This window comes from Brachyhypopomus gauderio, chromosome 5 (assembly GCF_052324685.1).
Source record: "Brachyhypopomus gauderio isolate BG-103 chromosome 5, BGAUD_0.2, whole genome shotgun sequence".
Taxonomy (NCBI): Eukaryota; Metazoa; Chordata; class Actinopteri; order Gymnotiformes; family Hypopomidae; genus Brachyhypopomus; species Brachyhypopomus gauderio.
This window is the reverse complement of record NC_135215.1, coordinates 25,585,801-25,612,637: the sequence shown is the minus strand read 5'-3', so window position 1 is coordinate 25,612,637 and position 26,837 is coordinate 25,585,801. Positions and strand designations below refer to the sequence as shown.

General features: G+C 43.2%; 1 protein-coding gene across 2 annotated transcripts in view; it reads right to left on the bottom strand.

Moving 5' to 3' along the window:
• pdzrn4 (PDZ domain containing ring finger 4) overlaps positions 1–26,837 on the bottom strand; it is a 46,706-nt gene that overhangs the window by 6,443 nt on the left and 13,426 nt on the right. For both annotated transcript variants that reach the window (XM_077006728.1, XM_077006727.1), the window contains exons 2-4: positions 3,816–4,057; positions 2,581–2,683; positions 1,011–1,109 (exon numbers count right to left, since the gene is read on the bottom strand). In XM_077006728.1, the coding sequence (XP_076862843.1) occupies positions 1,011–1,109; positions 2,581–2,683; positions 3,816–4,006 (393 nt within the window). In that variant the 5' untranslated portion in view covers positions 4,007–4,057. The remainder of the gene's footprint in view (positions 1–1,010; positions 1,110–2,580; positions 2,684–3,815; positions 4,058–26,837) is intronic.

The following is a 26,837-nucleotide window of genomic DNA, read 5'->3' as shown; positions in this document are numbered from 1 at the left end:
AAATAAAGTCAAGAGTAATGTTGACAGTGCCTGAAGTGTAGGAGCTGTCACATTTCATTTCGACCCCAAAAGCTCTGTATCCGATTATTTTTCTGTCTTATTCTTCTATATTTCACCAACCCAGGAATGATCTCTGGCTTTGTTCTAACAATTTAATTCGGAAGGGGTGGGGGTTACGGCACGTGCAGCAGAAAAGTGGGGGGGAACGTAGAAGAGCAGAAAACCACAGAGCGGTGACACACAAACATCAAATTTATACATGCATATTTAATGAGCTGAATTTGCATATTCCCTCTTCTCCCCCTCAGAGGTGTATAAATAGAATTTCTATGTAGGTTGGCGTGTTGTTTACGAGCTCCCTTCTGCTGGCGACATGAGAAAGGTGGTAAAAAAACATTTTAGGTGCTTCTAAAACCATTCTGATGTTAGATGTGCTGTATTTACATATCTCAAACAGAAATGTGCTGCTACAGCAGGCTGAATCTGCTCGACAAGAGAGAAGTTCTTCCACTAGAATGCATTCTTTGCTTCTGTGCTTCGTAGTAATGTGTCAGAAACAGCATTGGGAACAAGTAATCTATTATCCTCTGCAGAAGACGAGAGGAGTTTCGCTCCTAACTAATTAAAATCCTCCGCTAAAACACAGGAAGGGTAGAGTTGGGAATGTGAAATCTCTGCTCACATGGCTTTGTCTCGGCAGATAATTTGACTGGTGTTGTGACTTCACAAAAGCACTGTTGCAGAGATTTGGAGTTGGGGAGGGGGCGCGGCTCAAAAACAATGAATGTGTATCAAAAAGAACTCCAGCTTATCTTTTAATTGCGTTACCGGGGAAACTGCCTCTGCTGGTGCATTCATTCGATACCTTGAATTCATCTGAAAGGTTGCGTTAGACCTCGCATCCAACTCTGTGCTGCTGAGTGTTGTGTAAACTATTATAAACATTACCATTAAAATATAATGCAAGATACCCATCTCAGTTATTTCAGCGTACGGCCAGATGTTCTTACCTGACTGACATAGATATCTGTGTCCTCTTCGTCATCAGTCCTGTAGCAGAGCGTAAGGCCCAACTTCTCCTGACTGTTCAGACGACACAACTCCACCTCCTGGTACAAAATATTACACATTTAATCCATCCATCCCCCAAAATGTCTTTAATGTTCAAAATGAGAACACAGGCTATATATCACTATTATAAATACTATAAATTATTTTAATAAACAGGGTGACAGGACGTGGACCCCTCCACTTCCCCCAAGTGTGGCATGACTTTGAACCCATTAAAGCTTCAAAAAGCTGCAGCAGCCAGTAAAGTGCGGAAGGGCACTGTACATCACAAATCGCTTAATGAGCACTTTTATGATCGTTAATGTGCACGGCATCACAACTGACAAGTGATCTTAAACCATTCTAAACCCGCACTGACAAGCTTCATTTAGAGAGCCTCTCTGACCAGACTAGTGTTTAATTATATGTTATAACATATTAGCCTAGGGATGTTTGGTAAGTTATGTTGCGGTTAATGTGAAACTTTAATCTCAAAATCAAAATCCTGTGGTGATCTAAGAATCAAAAAAGAGATAAAATTTGTGTAGCATAATAGTAGTCTGAGAACTGAATTAATCAGGTATATGCATGAAGGGCACGTCAGAGCTGTGGTCCTAGCCGGGAAAGGTAGTGGCGTTCATTTGACAGAGGACACCGTTTAGCTGCAACCGACGGCTTGGCAGTGCTAACAACCCTGAGCTGTGTTCGCCGGACCAGAAAGAGGCTATTTATCAATCTGACAGAGGTGCCTAGCCATACATGGCCAGAGTCAGGAACCACGACCAAGCAGAATCATACTCAAATACATGTGTGCATTTGAATGAACTCCCTCTCCCTTTTTAAAGATTGTGGTGCTAAAACCATCCTAAGATGGCTCTAAGAATATAGCTCCACACACTGTTTCAGAGATGAGATAATCTCAACTTTACATATGTGGCAAAATTATGAGTGCTATTGTTCTCTATTTTATATAGAGCTAGAGTAACGCCAATAAACTCTGGGAAGGATATTTATCTTTCCAGCCTTAACATGTTTGAGTATTGATCTATCCCTTAGACTTGGCAATAACTCATAATCTCTTGGAGCCTCTGTTGTTTCTGCTTATGCGGCACAGAGCCGTTGGACAAAGGTCTCATAATGGCGCTTTCTCTACACAGCGTACTTTCTGTATATTGGTAAATTTGAACCGTACTTTATCAAACCACTGTTATGACTATGATATAAGCCTCCATCAGAAATGCATTCACGGGGGGTCATTAGCTTCTCGGCGGCCCAGTGAGGGGACATATCCATGACAGATGGACAGAAGGCCCATCATGCATGGGGAAAGCTCATTCATGTGTGAAACAGCACAGAGTGATGGAGTGGAATACCCAGAGAATACTAGAGAGGAAGATTTCTAGAGAGGAAGACTTCCAGAAAGGAAGGATTGATTTTCTTGGATCCCGCACATATTTTGTCAACACGTAAGATTCATTCAATGCGTTTGTCACCTCAGTTTTCCAACAGAATGGTTGACATGGCACGCACCTCATACTCAAAATCATCTGTCCGTTCGACCTCCGCCCGAGGGGTGGACAGATACTCCGGACACTCAAAGTACTCGTGTTCCATCGTCTGGATAGAGGGGCAGCTGGAGCAACACAAGTGTTAGATTTGAAAAAACTAAGCAAACACAAACATATACTCAACCCCTCAGCTTTGATTCTGACCATTCTGATCTGGCTCTGTCCTTTATGCCTTATATGGTTCTTATCCAGGTTAAAGAGCATCTAGTTTGCAGGTCGGAATATTATAGTTAAAAGAGCAATGCTACTGTCATAAAGGCTGCTTCCGTGCCTTTTTCGCAGGTTATGGCAAAGAGCAATTAGAAATAACGCAGTAATTTTGGAAGACAAATTGTTGCTGGCCGGCCACTGTTATGGGCCATAAACAGGATGAGCACGCCTCTGTTCGTCCTACTTTGCCACTCCATTTTGTTTTTAATCACCCTGTAAACTCCTCATTAAGCCAATGGATGGTGCTAGCAGGAACGGTAATTACATGCGAAGCTTGGTGAAGGTTTATGACATTAGCGGGGGTGGGGGTGGGGGTAGGAGTGGAAGCTCTGCATGAAAAAAAAAAGATTTTGGCAGTTATTTGATAATGAAGAAATTCTCCACGCATCATGGTCATGTCTTAAATACAAGGCCATGTTATTCACAGAACACGTGATGCCTTGAACACGTGACGCCTTGAAGGATGGCCCGCTGACGTGCAGTAAGATGAAGACATGATTCCAGAAGCCCAAAGCAGCAGAGATGAAGGAAGGCACTTGGATGAACTTTGGTTACATGGGAGTAGCTGGAGGTGCAACAATCAGCAGTCAGAAGTTGCTGAAACCTGATCTGAAACCTGATTTTCGTCGCTGTTGTAAACACGAAAGACAAAAGCCATCGTGCGTGAGCTCATACAAGATGTAGACATTTCTAAGGGTACCTTCCAGTAAGTATGAAGATTACTAATCAAAATGTTTTATTAACGTAAATGCATATTGAGTAAGTGGATCTTATAACGTCTTATATCGTCCAGAAAAAAGCAGCAAATAACACATGAGCCTACATGTACAAATAACTCCTTTCTCTACAGCAAACAAGGTTGTACAATCCGCCAGTGCACAGCATCCATAAGCCATGCTACCACTTCATCCTAGCATCGTAGCGCAGGTACGTACGATTGTACGCAAACATGTGACTGCCATGAGAACGCACTATGACAGCACGTACCTGTCTGAGAGCAGGAATGGGCAGATGTCCGGAACAGGTGGGGTGACAGGCCTCAGTTTTGCCAGAGCCGCGATGTGCTCAAAGGTGATGTCCGTCTGAGTGCACACGTCCACCGTGGCCCCATCCTGTTCATTGCCGCTAGTTGCGGGACCCCGCCGCAACACCTGGACAACCACGGGGTCCTTCCGCATCGCCTCGACAGCCGCCTCATGGCCTGCCTTAGAAAAGTCCCGCCCGTTTACCTATCCGGGTGAGACAAAAAGATGCATTAGGGTGTAGGATACATTGTACGCAGCCCCACATTTTGGCCTAGGCCAACTAGGCCATGGCCTAGAGGCGAAATGAATGGAATGCATAATTATTTATTAACAATAATAGTAATTATTTACTGATTGTGTCTGTCTGTCTGTGAGAAATTTACATTTTACTGTACTGTTCGTTTAGTGTTCTGCAGTTCCGAACTTCCAAATAGAACTGAAATCAAGAGTTGTTGGCTTGTTGTTTTTTTACTTTAGACTGAAAAATGCAGGTGCAAAAGGTCGGGACGACAAGGGTGGTGCTGATTTTTTTTTGTCCTGTTGCAGCCTAAAGATGGCCCTGAGTGTAGGACGTCATGCCGGTACAGGACACTTCATGGACTGCACACATGTAATTATAACCCACTTATAGACCACAAGCAAAAGGGAGGCACCACAGTGCCAGTGCATTATGGTTCTATATCTTTCAGCTTACTGTGACAGCTTTGCACAAATAAAATGGACAGGCATTCTGTACATCACAAGGTGAGGAATTTGTCATCCGGTCTACAAGGCACTTGCTGCCAATATGAGAACTGGTGCACACGTCTGTGGGTCCGTGTGTGTGCGTGTGTCTGCGTCTGTTTGTCTGTTCATGTATGCATCTGTGTCCATCTGATATATGAAGCTCACAAAAGACCTGCTGTTCATAATCAAACTGATGTTTGACAGGCCACACCTGACACCTGTCAAAGCAACACTGCCGACCTCCACTGAACCCCGACAACAGCTCACTGCCTAACCAATTAAATGGGTTTCTTCAAACCTTTCTGTGACCTGCATTTCAACCAATTATCTTTTTAAAGAAGTGCAGGAGAGAACAAGTCAGCCGTATAGTGAGAGCTGAATTTTAATGGAACTTGCATATTGGAATTTTCAGTGAGTCCAATAAGACCGTTTTTAAAGCCAAACCTTTGGTTTTTTACATTTGTTTAAACACGTACACACACATATACGGTTAGTGAATTATTTCAAATGAATATGGATTTCAACACTTAAGAGTATACACAGTCCTCATACTGACAGACTGAAACATAAACAAAATGAATCACTGCCTGACAGAATTCTCTCTGAGACATGTTGTCTAAACCAAATTAAATCACAACTGCCCCAACTTCATGTACAGAGAAAACCCCATTGTCGTTTGTATCTTTCATTGCTGCATTTTATCTCTGAAGAACAATGGTAAAAAAAACCTTGTGTAATTCTAGTAATTACATTGTCCATAATTGCAATTACTGTGAAAAGCATCCTGTTTGGCAGGCAGATAGCTACTGTAGTGGGGATGTCATGCAAACACGACAGGACGTTATCGCTGTGTGCGCAGTGTAGTGACCAGCCTCACGTTTCAGCCTCACGTTTCCTCTCATTTTTCAACTGGCACTCGACTCATATCATGGTCTAATGATTGCAAACCTGGAACAGTTCGTATGACCTAATTTGTAGGGAAAATTCCAAATGGTTAAGGTAAAGACTAGTCTTGTAGTGGTCAACCAATTAATCAACTGATGCCAATATGCCAATATGTCTTCCCCTAATTAATATTTTTGATGCTGACTCTTTTACAAAATAAAAATAACTGTCATTATGGTGTCAGCCATCAGTTACCCTGCCATTAAAATCCCCATATCAGTTGACCACTAGTGTCTTCATTTATAGTCCCAATCAATATTTTGAATAGAACTATGTGTACATGCAAATATTGCTGTGCAGAACTGTGCAAACCTGCATGTATTACTGCAGAATGGCTGCCTGGAGCTATAAAATAAGATTTTGCAATTTTGCAATATTCTAGCAGAGCTCTTAGCATCAAACATCAAAGTTATGTCTCGAACGGCAAGTTCTGCATTGAGTTTGTTGTCAGTTTCTATTAGACAATTTGAGTGACAACATGCGGAATGAAGGACGCCATATCTCGACGATCAATTATTTATTAGCTCCAAATTTCTTCACTTCAGGCTGAGGAAAGTACAGTTGTGGTCAAAAGTTTACATACACTTGTAAAAAACATAATGTTATGGCTGTCTTGAGTTTTCAATAAGTTCTACAACTCTTATTTTTCTGTGATAGAGTGATCGGAACACATACATGTTTGTCACAAAAAACAGTCATAAAATTTGGTTCTTTCATAAATTTATTATGGGTCTGCTGAAAATGTCACCAAATCTGCTGGGTCAAAAATATACATACAGCAACAAAATTTGTCAATTTTGGTGATGTAGCGAGTTGTGTCAATCAAATTAGCTTCATGTCATGGCCTCTTCACTTCTTGTAAGTGATTCTGATTGACTACAGCTGTTGACTTCTCATGAGCCCATTTAAATAGGGCTCATTTGACCCAGTGATTAGACTCAGCTACAAAAGCTACAATGGGAAAGTCAAAGGAACTCAGTGTGGATCTGAAAAAGCGAATTATTGACTTGAACAAGTCAGGGAAGTCACTTGGAGCCATTTCAAAGCAGCTACAGGTCCCAAGAGCAACTGTGCAGACAATTATACGCAAGTACAAAGTGCATGGAACAGTTGTGTCACTGCCACGATCAGGAAGAAAACGCAAGCTATCACATGCTGCCGAGAGGAGATTGGTCAGGATGGTCAAGAGTCAACCAAGAATCACCAAGAAGCAGGTCTGCAAGGATTTGGAAGCTGATGGAACACAGGTGTCAGTCTCCACAGTCAAGCGTGTTTTACATCGCCATGGACTGAGAGGCTGCCGTGCAAGAAAGAAGCCCTTGCTCCAGAAAAGGCACCTTAAGACTCGGCTGAAGTTTGCTGCTGATCACATGGACAAAGATAAAACCTTCTGGAGGAAAGTTCTCTGGTCAGACGAAACAAAAATTGAGCTGTTTGGCCACAACACCCAGCAATATGTTTGGAGGAGAAAAGGTGAGGCCTTTAATCCCAGGAACACCATGCCTACTGTCAAGCATGGTGGTGGTAGTATTATGCTCTGGGGATGTTTTGCTGCCAGTGGAACTGGTTCTTTGCAGAAAGTAAATGGGATAATGAAGAAGGAGGATTACCTCCAAATTCTGCAGGAAAACTTAAAACCATCAGCCCGAAGGTTGGGTCTTGGGCGCAGTTGGGTGTTCCAACAAGACAATGACCCAAAACACACATCAAAAGTGGTAAAGGAATGGCTAAACCAGGCTAGAATTAAGGTTTTAGAATGGCCTTCCCAAAGTCCTGACTTAAACCCCATTGAGAACATGTGGACAGTGCTAAAGAAACAGGTTCATGCAAGAAAACCATCACATTTAGCTGAACTGCACCAATTCTGTCAAGAAGAGTGGTCAAACATTCGACCTGAAGCTTGCCAGGAGCTTGTGGATGGCTACCAAAAGCGCCTAGTTGCCGTGAAAATGGCCAAGGGACATGTAACCAAATACTAATGTTGCTGTATGTATATTTTTGACCCAGCAGATTTGGTGACATTTTCAGCAGACCCATAATAAATTTATGAAAGAACCAAATTTTATGACTGTTTTTTGTGACAAACATGTATGTGTTCCGATCACTCTATCACAGAAAAATAAGAGTTGTAGAACTTATTGAAAACTCAAGACAGCCATAACATTATGTTTTTTACAAGTGTATGTAAACTTTTGACCACAACTGTATGTCCACGCTGACAACAAGCACCCAAAATCATATCAGCAACAGCTGCAGGACGAGCTTCATCTCACAGAGAGACAGGCAGGGCCGAGACAGTGTGACCTGCACAGGAGCGCAGCTGTGCCTGAAGCGACGGTTGTCCGGGCAGGCCAACCCTCTCCACCGCCAACCTGGCCACTGCCATCCTTGGCACAGCGCCAGGCCTGGATTTCCCTGCCAGGTGCGCATCCACACAGCGATGTCACCGTCTACACACAGACTACTCCGACAGCAGTGTATTTATTCTACAAGGAAGCTTTGAATTATGAGGCTTTGAAGCAGGAGCTAAAGGAATCTGGGACAAATAGAACCTAATGGTGTTAGTGAGCCAGTTCTAAGGAATCATTATTAATATGAAGCAGCAGAACCCAAATGGGATTTTAATAGCTGTTTTTAAATCTCAGTTTGTTAAATGAGTTTCAAATCCACACCTGGCACACCTTGATTCTTATTATACTGTTTCACACTTTGTTTGCCTATTAAGAGAAAAACCTTTTTCTTTTATATTAGATGTAGTGCCAGAGTATAATGCCTCAGGTTTGCAACAAAACAAGCTAAAATTCCTGCTGTTTATCGTTCCAATGGCCTGACAAACAAGTTTGTGCCACCTAAAATTTGATAGTATTAACAGGCTTTATGCCCACCTGAAACACCCCCAAGCCCAGTCGGTGGTACTGTCCACCTGGTGACACAGCCATACAGCTTCCCACTGTCAAACATGGCTGTTGTTAATCAGCAGAACCATGTGCAGTGGCATGTGGGGGGTGGGTTGGGGACAGTCAACACCGCTGGGTCCTGACAGATGGGCCAATTAAGTAAATAATAAAAAGCTGCATAATAATGGAATGGAGGCGGGGCACACTTCTACCTGCTCAGAGGGGGAGCCAGCCTTCGTCTGAAATGCTCAGCAGATGTGAGCGGGTGAGTGGAGGAAATAACACACACTGAAATGGGACCAGGTCATGACCACCGGGTGTATCTGGAGTGCATCGCAATCCACTGACATATAAGAGCAAGCAGTAGCATGTCCTTTGATGGAACACCCATTCACTTATAACCCACGTAGCAGGATCATAAGATTAGAGACATTTATGAAGATACAGTAGTTTTGTCTCAGTATATATGTTGGTACCTCTTACAGTAGTAACACAATAATTATTATACCTTCATTATGAGTTTGTTTTTTGCTAATAATTCTGGATAGATGTTTAAACAGTGCTTGAGGAACAAACATCCAGTGGTGCTGAACATGAAGGGGGGTGGGGTTTTCTTGCCATCAGTCACAAGTAATTGGCCAGACCTAGTTAGACTCCACCCCCTGGCACAGGTCCCTTCCTGCTCGCCATTTCCTCATTTGGACATGCTCAGTGTCTTTTCTACCTGCAGTTGTTCAGGTCAACATCCATTCAACTATCTATATGCCCTGCAAGCTATGATATACATAATGAATGTACCCTGAAGTAGTGAGCTTATAGAAGTATTAGCATTCACTCCACAATATCTAGCCTCCTCAAACGCTGCTTTACAACAGGCATTCAGGGGCAAACCATAGTGGCTTTGGCAGTATGGTATCAAGTCAAAGGTCACTGATGTCAATAGACTATGGCTTCTTGTTCCTGGTTCTCTAGTTTGAGCTGATCTCAGGACACCCCCCCACTGCCGTCCTCTGCAAAACACAACCATGAAAATGTCAGTTGTCAACGTGGTTTTCGTGTCGATGTATAACAACAGTATAAATGAGTTTGTTAGCATGGAGAAGTATTGATCTCATAATAATGTAGCTGCTTCATGGAATCACATATGTTGAGAGAGAGACAGCTGGGGGTTGTGGGTATACCATTAGACCTGTCTTATTACTATAGGACTGGTAGCACATTAGTTTTTGTGGCTAAACCCCCTTCAGATCAACGGCTTCTGTTTTCGTCTACACACGACATTGGTTTCATTAACACGTTCAAATGCACCTCAACAGTTTTACCATTGTTTACTTGTTTTCCCCCTAAGGGATTCTGTTAGTTGGTTTTGATTGATATTTTATAGACAACTGCCTTAGGCAAGAATTTTATTATAGCATATAAATGACCAACTTTAATGACATGTTTCATTTACCCAGATCCTGCAAACACTTTCACAGCCACATTTAATATTTTGAGCTCTTTTTAAACCAACTTTTATCTTCATGTTTTTCTGGTTGCTATTAGCAGAGCTTTATAGAGCACACTGATAATTTTCAGTCAAGGTGCAAAAATGAAATAATGTAATTAACAAATTAACAGAGTCATTAAAAATCCAGCCACAGGGACAGAGGGCAAGGCGGAGAGGGGTGTGTGTGTGTGTGTGTGTGTGTGTGTGTTTGTTTGTTTGTTTGTAAACATGTTTAGATGATATGCAGGAGTTCTCATATGTGGGTCAGTGCACTGTAGGTGGCTAGCATCATCAGAGGCATTATTCCCTTCCAGCTGTGCCATTTACACAGGTGAGATAAGAGAACTGAAGCATTAACACTATAGGCAGTGTGTTTGTGTGTTTGTGTGTGTGTGGCATGTGAAGATAACAGATGCATGAGTAGCTCTCGGCCACGCAGCCAATGTATGGAGACAAACATAGCACACACTCACACACACACTTACACACTCATTCACATGAACACAAGCACAGACACACACTCATGCACAAATTACATCAATCCACAAAGACTTGCACAGGCCCCAGGGGTTGTTTGGACAACCCTCATTCAAAAGTGTATTGTCTGTCTCTCCAGCAGCTGCCAGAAGAAAAGATAGGGACACGACGACAGGGGCTTTTCTTTTCCCTGAAGGGAAAGCTCCACTCTCTCCCTGCATTTCTTCAGGCTCAAAACAAGCCCCAAACAAGCCCCCATCCACCAGACCCCAAAAACCGATCCGTTCGCGCTGATTCCGCTCACGCCAATTCCGCTCACGGCGTGCTTTTCTAGCAGTCAGAATACAGAGGAGGACCAGAGCGGCCTGGCGAGCTGGGAAAAGGCCAGACAATCAGAAAATGCAATCGGGTGCTTGAGACAGGGGCCAGAGCACCATCGCTCACGCATTTCACTCTCCGCAATCTCATTCCCGACCCCAGACCGACTCATTTTGCAGTGGAGCAGTCGGGGATGAAGAAAACATCCGGCAGACCCACCGCCCACATCCTGTTTCATTAGGCGCTGGACTGAAAAAAGACGCGCGGATTGCGTACGTGACACAAGCAATCCTTAAAAATGCAACGAATCGGCGGGTGTTTGCAGTGTGGAGGCTGCAGACGGGGTGTGGTGCCATTTACACGCTGGGCCTCCACTCAGACGTGTCTGCATTCCACGGCGCATCGTCATTTAGTCGATTCCACTCCGACCACCACGCCCGCTCTCTATCGCAGAGGAATGCGATACGTTTCACCTCTGATATTTCCCCATCGAGACCTTCATCCTTGCGGAGGTGTTTTTTTCTCCACGGAAGCAAGGGATCCTGAATGGTTTCATGAGTGGCTGAAATCTATAAAGTTCTCAGTGATGCCAAAAAATAGGAGGTTGGAGAGGAAAGGGAGCACAAAGGCTGGGAGGAATCCCCGTGCAGACGGCTGAATGCGCTCCGCGTGAAGATAATATTCGCAGGGTGAGCAGTGGTGCTGCATCCGCGCCCACAAGAAAGAGAGCAGCGACAACAAAGCGCTCGCACGTCAGGGCTCGCTTCGCGAAAGCGGCTCCCGGCTGCGTGGAGTTGCGCTTTGAAATCGGGGCTCGTATACGCCCTGTGTCGTCTGGGGGTGGCCGTGTAAAACTTGACAGGGTGCATTCCAACTGAGAAGGACAGGAGTGTTTTCCTGTCATCGCGCGCCACAGTGAGGTCACGTGTCATTGGCGGTAGCTTGGTGACCTTCTCCGAGCGTAGCGTGGTGCCTACCGCACACAACCAGACTCTTCAGAGGCCTTTGATTAGCAGTAGCACTAAGCTGCATGACTGATATAGAAATCTGGATGAAAAACAGGGTGAAATACAAATAATTATGAAACACACTCACATACACACACACAAACACATATTTACTAGGGATGTCCCGATCCAGCTTTTTGAACTTCCAATCCGATACCGATATTTATTTGCACTTCCGATACCGGCCTATCCGAGCATGTATTAAAGTTTAAAGTTATTTAGCCAACTTACTTTGTTGTCAAACTCATGTTGATAACAAGTAGCCAGCTGAATTAGGTGTGTTTGAATGGTTGGTAAGGAGAAACTAACCTGTTTATTTAGCATGAATAAACTCAAAATAGACAAAATAATAAATAACAAACAGAAATGACATAAGTAAACCAAGGCATAAAAAGTCATAAGTGCAAATATTATTGTAAATATTAATGCAAATATCATAAACTATTTAAAAGCAAAATGCCTTCTACTCCCCAATCTCCTCCACACTTGTAAAGCTGCTTTATGACAACAACTGTTGTTAAAAGCGCTATATTAATAAAATTTGATTTGATGATTTGACTCCCTTCAATTCCAACTGTTTGCCTTGCCTGCAGTCCGAGCATGATGGGGAGATTATTTTTTTACAAAGACGAGCATTTCAATATGGAATTGAAGTTTCTTTAGAAACTCTTCATGTTGTTTATGGTGGTATTTCGCTAAATGCTTGATTAGATTGGTTGTATTAAAAGTTCTTACAGCTTTACCATAACGCTTGACTTTACCGTGGCATATGTTGCACTCTACCTCTTCGTCATTGTCGTCCTTTAAAGTAAAATAATCCCACACTGTAAAAAATAAAAAGTTGAGAAAACTCAAAATTTCAAGGCAACTTAATGCACTCGATTTTTGAGTTTTGATCCCAACTCAAACTCTTAAGTTTTTAAGAAATTCACTCACAGTTGAGCCAACTTATTATTTCTTGTTCCAAATAACAATTCCAAATGTTATGCTAACTTATTATATCTTGTTCAGATAATGTATATTTCACATGTACATAAATATCTAAATTCAATACTAAGAATACGGTAGCTAACTGAAGTTGGGTCATATAAGACAAATGACAAAACACATTTGGACGTTAATATTCAGTTCAGAGTAGCATAGGTTGCTGCTTGCCGCAGGTGAAATCCATCTCAAGATGTCCGGAGTCCAACTAAGGAGTCAAATTGAGCATGTGCAGAGGAGTTGGCCTGGCCTTAACTAGGGTTCAACTACAATTTGTATATTTTGACAATGCAGGTTGTAATGTCAGATCAACTTTTAACAAGAAACTCAATAAAGTAAGCTGATCCAATTACTTTGTTATAGTTTATGGTGAAATTAATTATTTTTGGCTCAGCTAAACTAAAAATCATAGTAAGGCGAGCAATTTTAAGTTCTGTTTTTTACAGTGCACACAACTGACATTTTTACAGATAATTTCAAATTTACACGGCCGTCTTAATGGTTAGGACAGTGGTTCCCAAAGTGGGGGACGCGCTCCCTAGGTGGGGCGCGGAGCTAGTGGAGCGGGGGGGCGGAGCTTGGACCTGTGTCAATAGGGGGGGGTGTGTGGGGGGAAAGGGCGCAAAAGTATTCTCATCTACTAAAGGGGGGCACGGCAGAAAAAGTTTGGGAACCACTGGGTTAGGATATGCCACTGAGCTAAATTGAGGAGGTGTGCTGGAAAATGCGGACCGGATTTTACTCTCACTGGTGAAAAACACAGCAAAAACTGGAATGGATTATCTAAATTGGTGCGCTGGAAAACCCGGATGGGACTTTACACACAAAAAAAAAAACTGGATCGGCAGTTTCTCGTGCCTGCCGATCCGATACCGATACACATTTTTTGCAAATATCGGAGGCCAATCCGATCCAAATATCGGATCGGGACAAGCCTAATATATACACAGCTCACTTACATGCAGACAAAAAAATAACCATGTGACAGTTGAAGGGCAAGGAGCCCTTGGGAGAGAAGACAGACCACCATATTAGGGTATCTAAAAACAAGCACTCAGCACTCGAGAGGGTCCCACATGGGCTGTTCAGTTCAGTCACACGGAGGCCCCGATATGGCTTACTGTTGTTCACATTAGTGATTAGCGCTTTTTTCTCTCAAATTGGAACTGGCAATGTTTCCAGTACATTCACTTACACATTCAAATATTCATACATTCAGAAAGAGTCTATTAAGTGTTTGTACACGAGCTATTTTCCGTGGCCTATCCGCACCAATTAATCAAAGTGACAAGGAATTAATGAGAAGCAATTAGCACTTTAGCACAATGCATAGTATACACGCACATGCACAAGGAGATGTACAGAGAGTGAGAAAGAGAGAGAGAGAGAGAGAGAGAGAGAGAGAGAGAGAGAGAGAGAGAGAGAGAGAGAGAGAGAGAGAGGGAGATGAGTATTAAGACAAAGAGTGGGTGTGCAGACAAAATAACCCTGCAAAAACATATGTTGACTAACAGAGTAGGGTAAGGTATGCCTCATTACACACTCATCTGGACATAGCACAGATAGACTGTAAACTAAGCATCAGCATATGAATGTACAGCTCCCAGCTCTGGTTAGCAGTTCATCAAACCCCTTTATATTTGTGCTCTTTATCATTCCAGCCTTCCTTTACCAGTTCTCCAGCACATCAGCTTGGAGTATCGGTCCTTACGCTTCTAATTCAGAATGCTGAAAATTAGGCACACACAGATAAACCACTGCCGGCTGACATGACCCAAAAGAACTTTAAGCACTTTGGTCAATAAAATCTGATTATAAGTGGTGGTTGACATTCAGGCATTCTGTCCTCATTATGCTTATGGACTACTCATTGCCATTCATTACCAAACTGTGTGTAGCGGTTGACAATCATGGCTTCCTAATCTTCCCATCTCCAGAATAAGGCAACTGTGATGTTACAGCAACACCAAGGGAACAGCAGCTTCTAGAATGTTCTGGAGGTTGTTTGTTAACACATGCTGCATTCCCCTGGACTTTCTTGGCTGTCATGGAGTGCTAATTTGCACCCACTTCCTGCGGCTCCTTTACTGATCTTCACTACAGCAGCGCTGGCAGTGTAGTGGTTCCACCTCTGAGGAAACATCTCACATCAGAATCCATTAATGGCTGCACTGCATCCATAGGGTCTTATAGTCTTGACCCACTTTTCTGTGAGCATGCATCAAACAAATAACGTGTGCATCACAACAGGGACACGTATCACAGCGGACCAACATGGCCATTTGTGGGTACCGAGGTAATGGCACTTTCACATGGATGGCATGTGTTAGGACATGACGAAGAGCATTAACATGGTTCGTATTAACAAGGCCCCACACGACTCCCAAGCAGCGAGCCAAATGCTAGCCATTAAGGGCAAGGACGCGGGTATCACATCCTTGCTACCTTCGTATATACAGCTGACTGACTGCGAGCAAAGTGTATTAACATCATAAGACTGGTCTACATGTGCGTGGATGTGGTCTGTGATGTAATTACATTTAAAAATGTAAAAACAGTGCCACATCGGCAAAAAGATGGGATGGCCACGGGTCATGTAGCTCAGTGTCATAGCGAGGCTAACGTGTGTTATTTAGGGGCTTCTGGCTGCTTCAGTTCTCAGTAAACCCCCTCTGGTATGGCAGGAGTCTACAATCCTGCCCTTTAATGACTCGATATAGGGATGAGAGTGCTTGACAGTAAACTAGAAGCAAAGCACAGAAGAGAGAAGACAATCAACAAAGGAGACACACAGCTAGACGATAAAGGCCGTCATAAACGGAAGCCGTGCAGTGCTGTGCACATTAGCCACAACCCAACTAACCCCCTCATGGCCCCTCATATCTCCCCCCATTGCTAATGTCTGCATTGCGGCGGTGGCCAGGGCCTCACTGTCTGGCCCCTCCCACACTCGCCAAATGCAATAATCCCTCATCATAAACACAGCACCTCTACATGCCTGAGACCAGCTTCCATCTGGCCATATAATGTGATTCGCTGAAATATTAAAGGCAACAACTGATCTGAGATCAGTGCCCGCGCTCCAAGAAATTGTATCAAGAAGAGCCCAGATGTTTACTGCTAAGTAATTAGAAGCTGCACTCACTGGCGGGAACATGAAAGGACATCCTATAAACTAGACTCCACGTCAGGGAAATATGGTGCTAATGGATCTGGGACTGAAATGAGCATGTGAGCATGTTTTATTATTTCAACTGATTCCATGCAGGTGACCAGTCCTGGAGACATCACTGGGGACACAAGTGATCGCAAGGCATTTCAGTTTGCAATTCACTTCATGGTACATTGTAGTCGGATCTTATAAAACAACACCTGCGAGAATCAACAGGAATTGGATGCTTCATACAAACATACTCCTCCACACCCGGAGGCAAGAGAGCAAACAAAATAAAACAAAAATAGAAAGGTACGGATCACATTTTCAGTGTCACTGCCTGCCCATCACTGCTTGTATTCAGAGCTCTGTATATGATGCCATTCTTACATCACCCATCCATTCTGCTTTAGAATATATGAGATGATGCTCACATATCTGATCTGATCACCACATTAAGGACCTCAGTCCCTAGTGCCCTGCTAATGCTTCTATTCACTGTCAGTGGACTATGAAGGGTTCTGTTCTCAAACAGAGTGTGATCGGGCCTTTTCATTACAGATGGACTTGCCAAGCCTGCTTTGTTTAGCCTCTGTGTATGTAACAGATGAGGTGAGGCTGATTTATCCGCGCGAGGACACAGCGTTGACCTGCCCTGGTGCTCGATGGGGCACTAATGCGCCTCCTACAGGTGGAGCGCATGGCCAAAGCTGGCGCGCTGCCAGGGGGAGGGGCATCTGCTCGCTGTCGGACCCGGGCTGCTGCTAGCCGGTCAGCCTGGCATCTCAGGAGCCAAAAAGTGCTCATGCCAGCAAACGCAGCTGCAGACTCTGCACGTGGTCACACGAACGGCACACACGTGAGGAGCATTGGCTTCGAACTGGGCCACGCTTTGAATAAGAGCTTGCACCTTCAGCTGGGCGGTTTGTCTCACTCAGTGTGGATGTTCTTCCTCCATCATGCCAATTAGCCTCATTAATCGCAAGGGAAGAGGGATTAATGCCTACTGGTGCCCCGGATGAAAACCTCGCACCCTGCACACACCAGCAGCAGAGCAGAACAGGCTGGGAATGAAATCATACACACAAACACACTCGCACACACACTTCCAAGCCTAAGACCTTGTGAACACACTTGTATTACTGGCTTCAGTGTTTTTTAACCTAGGTGTTACTACCTGCACTGGTACCTGCAAACACCATACACAGATATACCTGAATTGCCTGAATTATCTCAAACCTTTAGATCTTATAATATGGAAATACTAGAAGTTGCAATAGAATTTACTTTTGAACACATAGTCACCCAGCTCTAACAATGAGAAAGATAGCCCAAATGACTCAGAGGATTAGGCATAGCTGGCTAATCAGACATCGGCACTCTTCAATTAGAATTCCACACAGGTTTAGAGGAGATCCGAACGCCTTCCGACACCCTAGCTGTGGCCGCCTCAGAAGATCTGTGCGCTCTGGGGGGGAGGGGCCACATGGAGTGTGTGCTGCTGCCGCTGTGAACAGCACCACCCGGATCCGGTTCTCAGACAGCGGGACACCGCCCACCGCCGGCCACAGATGGTATGCTTGATGCCGGGATCTGAACTGGGCCGGGCCGGTCCGGAGGGATCTGAAGGCACGTGCCGGCTCAGCGCACGCGCCTGGATAAATGTGAAACCTGGCTCAGAGCCAGTGGCCACTCGGCTGTTTTTTAACCAGCTTTAAGGTTGGCCTTGCCGATGCCTGCCTGGGTTATCCTGGGAGCTGTCAGAAAAGGTGGCATATGGCACTGGCTGTAGACGGCAGGCCCACACTGGACACCTGTTCAAAATAATGCAACACACACATGTCCACGTACTCACATGATCATTGTGCAGCAAGTTAATGTTTTGTACTGCTTTATGGAGGCTGTGTCAAGATGCTGAATGATGGATGAGGTTGGAGTGGCGTGTTATCAGACACAGGCTCAGAGGAACCAGAGCAGCCTGAGCCAGGGGCTGTCAGTGGCCGGACAGGCTGTCACTCACCCAGGGGGCTGGGGCCAGCCAAGGGGAACAGACAGGAGCTCTGACCCTTCTGTCTACTATCACTTTCTCACTCTGTGCTTAGAGGTGTTTGTGTGTGTGTGTGGGTGTGTGTGTGTGTGTGTGTGTGTGTGTGTGTGTGTGTGTGTGTGTGTACCCATATTAGCTCACTAGATACCTATTGCTCATAAAAAACATGCATGCTCAAACTGACACATGCAGTATCATAACCTGTTTGTCAATGCAACATACTATATATATATATATATATATATATATATATATATATATATATATATATATATATATATATATATATATATCACATATATTGCCTATGCCAACAGTCATATTTTGACACAGATATATTTACACACATCCTATATACCACCGGCAGCTTCCTTAATGATAGAAACCATTTCCATGTTCCTTTCCAATGTGTCTTCAAATGCCAAGACTGTCCAGGGTCACCCAGGTGCAAGCTATTTTGGTCCTTTGTAGGACCATTTGAGTTACCCCAGGCAGGTATTGGTATTGCATACAATACCCTGCTGATGGGGAAAAGCTGATATCAGAAGGACAAAGGGCAAAATCACTCGTACTGCCGCTGTTGGTCTGTGGGAGAAAGGGGCACTACTGAGCCGCCAACCCCCCCCAACCCCCCCCCCCCCCCCCCCCGAGCTGTGTGGTAAGATGGCAGTGATGGTCAGTAATAGTGATTGCTCATCACCTCCGTTACTCAAATCAAGTCTGTAACGTATCGTTTTCAATCTCACGGGTATGGTGGATGTGTGCGCACAGGTATCCTCACAGACATCTTCCGACAACCAAGGGCAGACACGTCAAGACTTGACACATATGTCAAGACCGGGCAAATCTCTGTCTCACACATGGGGACACACACTCACTCACACTAAGTCATCATCCCTGATACATACTACTGATTCTCTGCTTTCCAGTACAGCTGCAAGTGTAAAGGGTATTGTCTTCCTGGTTACTCCCTACTAAACAAACGCAAGGAAGTTCTCCGATTATGCCTTAGCAGTACAAGGACAATTGCCTCTGAGATCTGCACGCAACAGTGCTATAAAATAAGGGGAGGGGTCAAATATTTTCCCGACCCACATTTGTCTCCTGCTCCCATTTACTGCATTGAGTAGTTGTCATGCAGATTTTTTTCCCCAACCGTTTGTTTTATGAGAACCTATTCCATTGGTTGCCGCTTCAAAAAACCAGCCTTCATTCTTCATCTACTGAAACCTGCGATGAATTACAAATCAGGGGAATAAACTGACAATAAAAAGGCAGCTTTATTTGCTCTTTGTTCGGATCACCAAAAGAGACAGAAAAAGTGCGATGGGAGTCATTATAGAGCGTTCTGATTGCCTACAGAACATTTGGGTAGTGTTCATGCTACAATGTGTCAAAAACTATTTTTGAGTTACTAGCAAGATAAAGTTGCATTTTGCAGTAGCTAATGTGTCTTGTGCCAAGGAACTGATTAGCACGCTCACCTCAGCCTCCCCCCTCCCGGTAATGTCTCACGATTTTATCACGTCTCATACCAGGGGTCATTCACTGATAGGTACTATAACTCTGGACGACCGACTGTCTCTGCTGCAGTTTACTACTATAGTATGCTAATGCTCTATTTAGTACATTCCAGGCTATGTTAGTAAAGTACACAACACTTACTGACCATACAAAATGAAACAATAATGGTAGCAGGCCAAGTAAACTTGTTCGATTTATATGGCCTTGAAAATGGTTAACACAAAATGACAATGACAATGACTGAATAATTGTATTATAATACTTGTAGCCTTGAAAGAAACGAAAGCAATACTTTCAAAAACACTGTAGAGTCGATGTTACGTCTCATTGGAGATGAGTGTCTAATAATTTGATACACCCACTTCAGGTTAGGAAGAGGTTGGTAAGGAGGTGATTACTTGGATGTGTGATCAGATGATCAGAGCCTTGGAGATAGATGGGCTGAAAAAATGTCAGTGTAACTACATCGTAGAAAGTTTCATAGTAACAGGAAAGTAATATATACGTAATGTTACATCAGTTTGGAAAGTGACATTTATTGCTTTGAAAATATTGCTTATGGTTTATTAATGCTGTAGTCCGTGGTTTTTGACGTTAGCTGCGGTTTGGTGTGCTACTCTAATATAAATGTTACCCTTTCTTGAAAAGACTGAGTGCTCGGAAACGTGCAAGAAGTCCAGAAATGATTAAGTGATCCCAGCATTTCGACAGCTGCAGAAACACAGTGCAAAGACGCACTCCGCTACTTCAGGCAGCCGTTTGCTGAAAGAGAGCGGGAGCACAGGCGGGAAAATGAACGGGAGCTGATTTTCTGACGGCGTGAGCTGTGGCTTACTGCACAGACAAACAAGCAGGCGGTTTTAAGTCTCTGTCTGGAGTGGTGAAAGCCGGCGGTGCAGAAATCGTGCGTGAAAATAATGCAAACAGATTCATTTGCATATCGTCGGCAGTTTAAGGCTGAGAAGGCGCCAAAGAGCCGTAACTGCGCATGACGCTTCACACATCAAGAAAGCAGGCGTGATCTGGCAAGGATTGCTGCTGAAATGGGCGACAGAAAAAGGAATACGAGTGATCACTTTATTGGGTGCCCCCACTGCGTAGATGTTTCTTTCACAAGCCAATATCGTTGCGATCAGTTCTATGTGCTCAGAGGTTAGCTGACAGCTGGAAGCTTGTCTTGTTCTCTTGCACAGTTAGGTTTTCCAGTGGCAGTGAATGAACTGTTCTGGAAATGGTCAGGTGATGTCTAGGTATTTTGTGTATGTAAATGCGTATTTATCAGCTTATGCTCCAAAGGCTTAAAGTACTCTAAACTTTAAAGATCCATAAATGCGTGCAATTGCCTTTTGTCATCAAATTTTTACGTCACCCACGAAGAAGGCTAATAAAAGCTGGCGATAGGCTATGTGAATTTGAAAAAAATATTTTGGTATATACGGATATGCAGCATGCATTATATTATAATATCTTAAAACTGCTAGATGAGTGTGGATGTGCATGTATAATCTACCAAAATTATTATTGATCACATGAATGCCAAAAACACCAGGAGAACTTTCATTTGTGCTAGTTGAGATCGGTCACAATGCTACCAGACCACCAAGAAGAAATGTCGTGATTTGTTATAAAACTCATTTTCATACCATTTCCCACTGTGACATCAATATTGTGGAGGTCATTACTGTCTTACCGATTTACAAACGATACATTGTGCAACCCTAGATGACATCTATAGGTAAAATGTTTGTTAGCCTATTATGCACAGCTATAAAACAATGTACTAATGAAGTTATCATAGTATAATGGGTTTAGTTACATTCAGCTGTTCAGTGTTTCAATGTGTTCAACAACCTACATTTTGATAATGTAGCACTGGCTATGAGCTCTCAGATCTGCTCCTCTGCCCCTACTCCCCCTACACCATAGCAGGATGCCCCAATCACATCTGGCCTCTTCACTGCACAGCTGCCAAGCCATTTCTAATTGGAAATGCTTTCAGCAGCAATAAATCCATCACCGTATGAAACAGTTTCGGTTTTCACATACATTTGATTCATCCAATTATTGTAAGTTCTTGTCGATATTTAAGTTCCATGCCCTTTGCTTTCCCCATCTGTAGAGTTCTGAATTTGTGTCTGTGCTCCAGGCCCTACATACACTTAGCCATTTCCTCTCTTGGCTCTGTTCCAGCCGAGGTGTTACCCATGTGTCTTTTAGCCATATGGGTACGTTAATCAGGTGATAATCACGCTGCCACACTTTACTGTGCTCTCTAGCTGCTAGAACCCATGTTCCACCATGCATCACTCCTCTCAGAACAGGCTTCTGCAGCCAGTATGTTTGGCATTGTTCGTTTCTGCATGAGTTACATAGTCATTTTTTACAGATTTGAAAATAGATATATATAAAATTTTAAATATAAAATAAAATAAAAAGTTTTGCATGTTCATGTCATTAACATCGTGGTTTTTAAGTCAGAGCGGGCACTGGTGTGCAATTTGTCCAAAAGTGGTTCCACAAGTTGAGAGGTTGAGCGCAAGAATACGAAACAATCGTTAGAAAGACGCATGTCTACCACGATGCCTAGTTAGAAGCTAAAACCTTTATTTAGTTGTGCCTGTCACTGTTGTAAGTGGCACGGCTGCATAATTGACTAATTACTGCTATTAAATTAATGACATTTCATTATATTTGCAGGGGTTAGAGTCCGTTCACTTGCAGCACTGACGTGCAAAATTGGCATAATCATCTCAGTCTTCTATATAAGTGGGACATGTCACTGAGGACCATGGGGGTAATGAAGGGGGCCTGGGCAGCCGAGCTTTGCTTCATAATTACCAATCAATTCGCAAGGAGCTCAGCAGCCTGGCACTAATTACCCCCACGCAGGTCTAGTGGGGGCAGAGAGGTCAGTTCCTCTTCCATCTGATTCACCACGACGAGCGTTTCATACCTCCGCAGCTTAAACCCCAACAAAAGAGAGAATGGGTGTGATTCTCTGAGAAGCAAACACACCATTGTGCTGCGAGATCGCCCCTGGTTCACGAACAGCGCAATGACCTGCCTCAAACGGAGAGGAAGGAGTGGTGTGATGGGGAGTGGTGAGTGTAGGCGCGGCTACATATGGGGCAGAGCTCCACTAATCCCTACATATGAACAGGCAGCTGTTTCGCTACGGCTGACTTTATGTTTTATGTAGCAGTGAGGAGTTCATGGTGGCCAACACATATGATGCCATGATTTTAATACCTCCTCCACATGAACAAACACACACACACACGCACACACACATGGTGTAAAGACACATGCAGACATCATGGAGTCATGCGATGGCACGTGAAAGGGCTGAGATGGTGGAAGTGTAGTAAAGAGCATACAGGTGGATGGACCGGCACAGAGGGTGTGATGAGCAGATGGAAAGGTCAAGTCCCACTCTCTCTGGGATGAAAGACCTCAGTGCAGGAAAAGGTCACTTGAGCATCCTATATAGTAGACTTCGCAAGCCGTCAGCTGTCAAGAGACGGAGAACTGCTGGGAAGCCGAACAGGGATGTAATATACTCAACTGAAACTCAACTTAGAAATCACAGCTTGTGTTTTTGTTTATTTTTTGCACTCTTATTATCTCCCAACTGAGTTGTTTACTACACATCTGTAGAATTGCCTTGCACTAAATGCATTCACTGGTGTAGCCAATAAGAGAGGCACTATATCTAACGTGGCAGTAAATGTTAGATATTACTCATCCTAGCCAATTAAGCATAAAGTGGCTCAAAGCTTCAGTTTGAATCTTCCGTCCCTTTTAAAAGCCTGCAGCTTTTGTTGCGATTATACGGTTTTCCATTAAATTTGAATAAACCTCATACTGTGCGAATTGGGTTTTATTTGAAAACAACATTACAACAATGAACAACAAACATACACACAGACATGCATTTTACCATGTATACTCGTATAGCCCATGTGGTTATACATTTATTTTATACATAATTATATATAATTCACATGGTTAAAGTCTGCTTGGCATCACAATTCTTTTTGTCTATTCTAGCATATTATCATAAATGACATTAGGCAACATTGAATTATTGGTGTGGAATATTAGATGGCAAATGACAAACATTTGTATGCGGCCATCCGTATGTCTCCTAGTTGGTGGACTGCTGGTTAAGTGGAAAAAGATGAACAGACCAGCCGCAATGATATATATTCCTATATCTCCATATTAGCCTAAAGGAGCTCCACCTTAGAGAGGGGGAGGGGCTATTTTATCTGTCAATCCACCCCACTGTCCCCAATAGATGAATAACATTCTTTTCCAATAAGATTCCCATGACAGATGAACAGACGTGTACATACACGCTCTCTCTCTCACACACACATGCATGCACACACATGAACACACGCACATAGATGTTCACAGTCAGTCTCAGAGTGTTTCGGAGATCCCTGTAGGGTGTGTGCTATCAGTCAGGGTTATCATCTCAGCCTGGACACAAGATCAATCAAAACAGCACATTTTCCCTGCCTTTCTTCTCGTGACCCTGTTGTGTTTTATGGAGGAACAGAATCAGTTAGAGAGCAGCATTGGGACAACAAGATGGATTACTACATTTGTGGGTAACAGACAAGGGTTAGGGCCTGCAGAGAAATAAGCCAATAAGGGGGTTTCTGCGTGCACCGAAATACTAGTCACCATGCCTCTCACTGTCACACACACACACACACACACAGAAAACCATCCACCCACCCACTTAGGCAATACCTGGAATACACACGTGCACAAATCACAAATCACAAGCCAGGTGAGCCATTCCTTTTCTCTGAAGGTGTGGAGTTATAGTCCCTTGCCAAAATGGTTGATGTTACTCTCCACGGCCATCAGCACACAGCAGCACATTTTCTGTTCCTGTATGGTTCCTCTTGGCCACTTTGTCATGTTAGACGCAGACTGGCTCCAAGCCCACCAAGCTAAGCCGTACTTTGTCTAATAGGCTGTTGAAACATACTCTAATACCTTTTTGTCATTTATCCTGCTACATTATATATATATATATATATATATATATATATATATATATATATATATATATATATATATATATATATATATATATATATATATATATATATCAGTAGCGAACCGTGACCTATAAACCTGGGCCCGCTACACCCCCCCAATTTTTTTTTTCCTCTCCTAATAAACTGCACTAAATAATAAAGAAAAAACCGAGACGACAGTATAGCTTTAGAAACGCATGTAGTGCGTTCAAATAACATTTGTACTAGATAACTTGTTAAGCAAAATAAGTTTCCAAACAAAATAAGGTTTCACAGCTCCGTGGTTCTCGCAAGCGGAATATGTAAATGAGGACGTCAAAGGGCCGAATCGAAACTAGCTAGCGGCGGTAGGCTAACGACAGCTAGCGTCACCACAGCGGGCGGAAATTATCATACAGTTAAGCCCGCCCACTAAGAGGGAAGATATGATTGGTCAATTTTACTGTCATTTGAAACTGGTATTGCGCTGAATTATATCTGTAAACGAACAGCGGGCATCACAGTCCTGATAGGGGGAGAGACAGGCTCACAGGCTTCCACTTAACCCCTCACCTTCCAACACAGATTGAATAGACACGGTTGAATATTTTATTTGCTTATATTTTTTGTAATTGTTTAGATGTCGATTGTAATACTGTAAGTAGATAAAATAAAATTGGATAATTATATATATAATGTTTTAAGAATATTTTAGGCCCTCTGAGAGGGCGTAGAGGGCCCTGACGGTTCCCCACTGATATATATATATATATATATATATATATATATATATATATATATATATATATATATATATATAGATAGATAGATAGATAAAGATAAGATAAAGATATATACAAGATAGAGGTTTGGATGCTTAGATGAGTCGTTCCTGTACACTGTTATGTTGAAAATAATATGCAAGGATTTTTTCTTTGGTAAATGGGCAGACGGTTTACTGGCCCACATTCAGACCTTTTGGCTTGAACATGCTCCTAGATGCCCCTGGTGGCAGGTCACTTAGAAGACACAGAGTCTCACTGTCTCACTCCGCCATCAGGTCCTGACAAATGATCATCGGTGATCATCACAGCTGAGGTATTTTCGACCAAAAAGTCAAAATTTAGCATTATTTTTTTTATTCATACAAATAAATAATTTTTTACAAAAGATCTACTTAGTGCATATGAAAACAAAAATCTTAAACAAAAATGTTTAATCTTGAATATCCGTAATTGCAGCTCAAAACATCTTTGAGAGTGAGACAGGAAGAGAGAAAATGAGAGACAGAGTGGGAGAAACATGCAAAATACACAGGAGCCTTATGGTGAGTGGAGCAAAAAGAGAGGAAGGGGCATTAGGTGTCTGTGGCAAGCACATGAAAGTAAGAACGCTCACACTACATTCATTAATCATAACTCTCTCACACCCCCAGGACTAGAAGATCTAACTACCACGAACTATCAGACATGCGCACTGTGTGTGTGTGTGTGTGTGTGTGTGTGTGTGTCACAAAGAGTGTGACTCGCACACATATAGACACTTCCATGAGAAGGAACACCACCAGTGTCACAGCTCTTATATTGGTGAACTCATATTTAATTTCTGCTCCTTCATCAATGGTATTATACATTTTTTTCACACGATTCCAATATTACGATTTAATATAATTATGTTGTAGCTTAAAATAGGCATTTTACTATCCTTTTATCATTCTCATTAACTTGTATTATTACAGAGCCTTAGCAGCTGTAATTAGATATGGCCATTGTAACAAGAGAACTGAGCACTGTAAAAAGAGACACAGGCAGAGTAAGAGGTTAGACACAGCCTCCCTGACACACTTTCAGTGGCATTGCTGAGGAAATTTGCTCCAATGAGAGTTCCAGCCCCTTCGAGGCTCCTGCACTTCCAGACTCCTCCTTCACATCTCTACTCACTGTGTTTGGCAGGGCTTCTCTCCAGATGTGGTTCCTGTATGAACTGAATGCTCTTTACTTGATTAGGAGTAATGTCATGTGACAAATAAAAAACACTCTTGTGTCATTTGGGAAATACCAGCAAAAGCACACCAGGAACACACGTGCAGAGCGCCAATGCATAACACAAATTACCCAAAAAGGAGCTGACACGAATGCCACACAAAAGGACAGAAATAGGAGAGGATGCACCTCTTTGTCGTCTAAGAAGAGTACTTAGTGAGGGATAAAGCCGGTTGCCAAGTCCCCCTTTTACTGCACTTCACTCCTCAATGACCAGCCACAAAAGAAGTAATAGCTCCACATACGTGTAGTTGTTATACCAGGCAACCGAGGACAACTGGGAATCTGACAGGGACAAGTGCTAAAGCTTTCTGAACCACAGCTGCTCTGAGTCA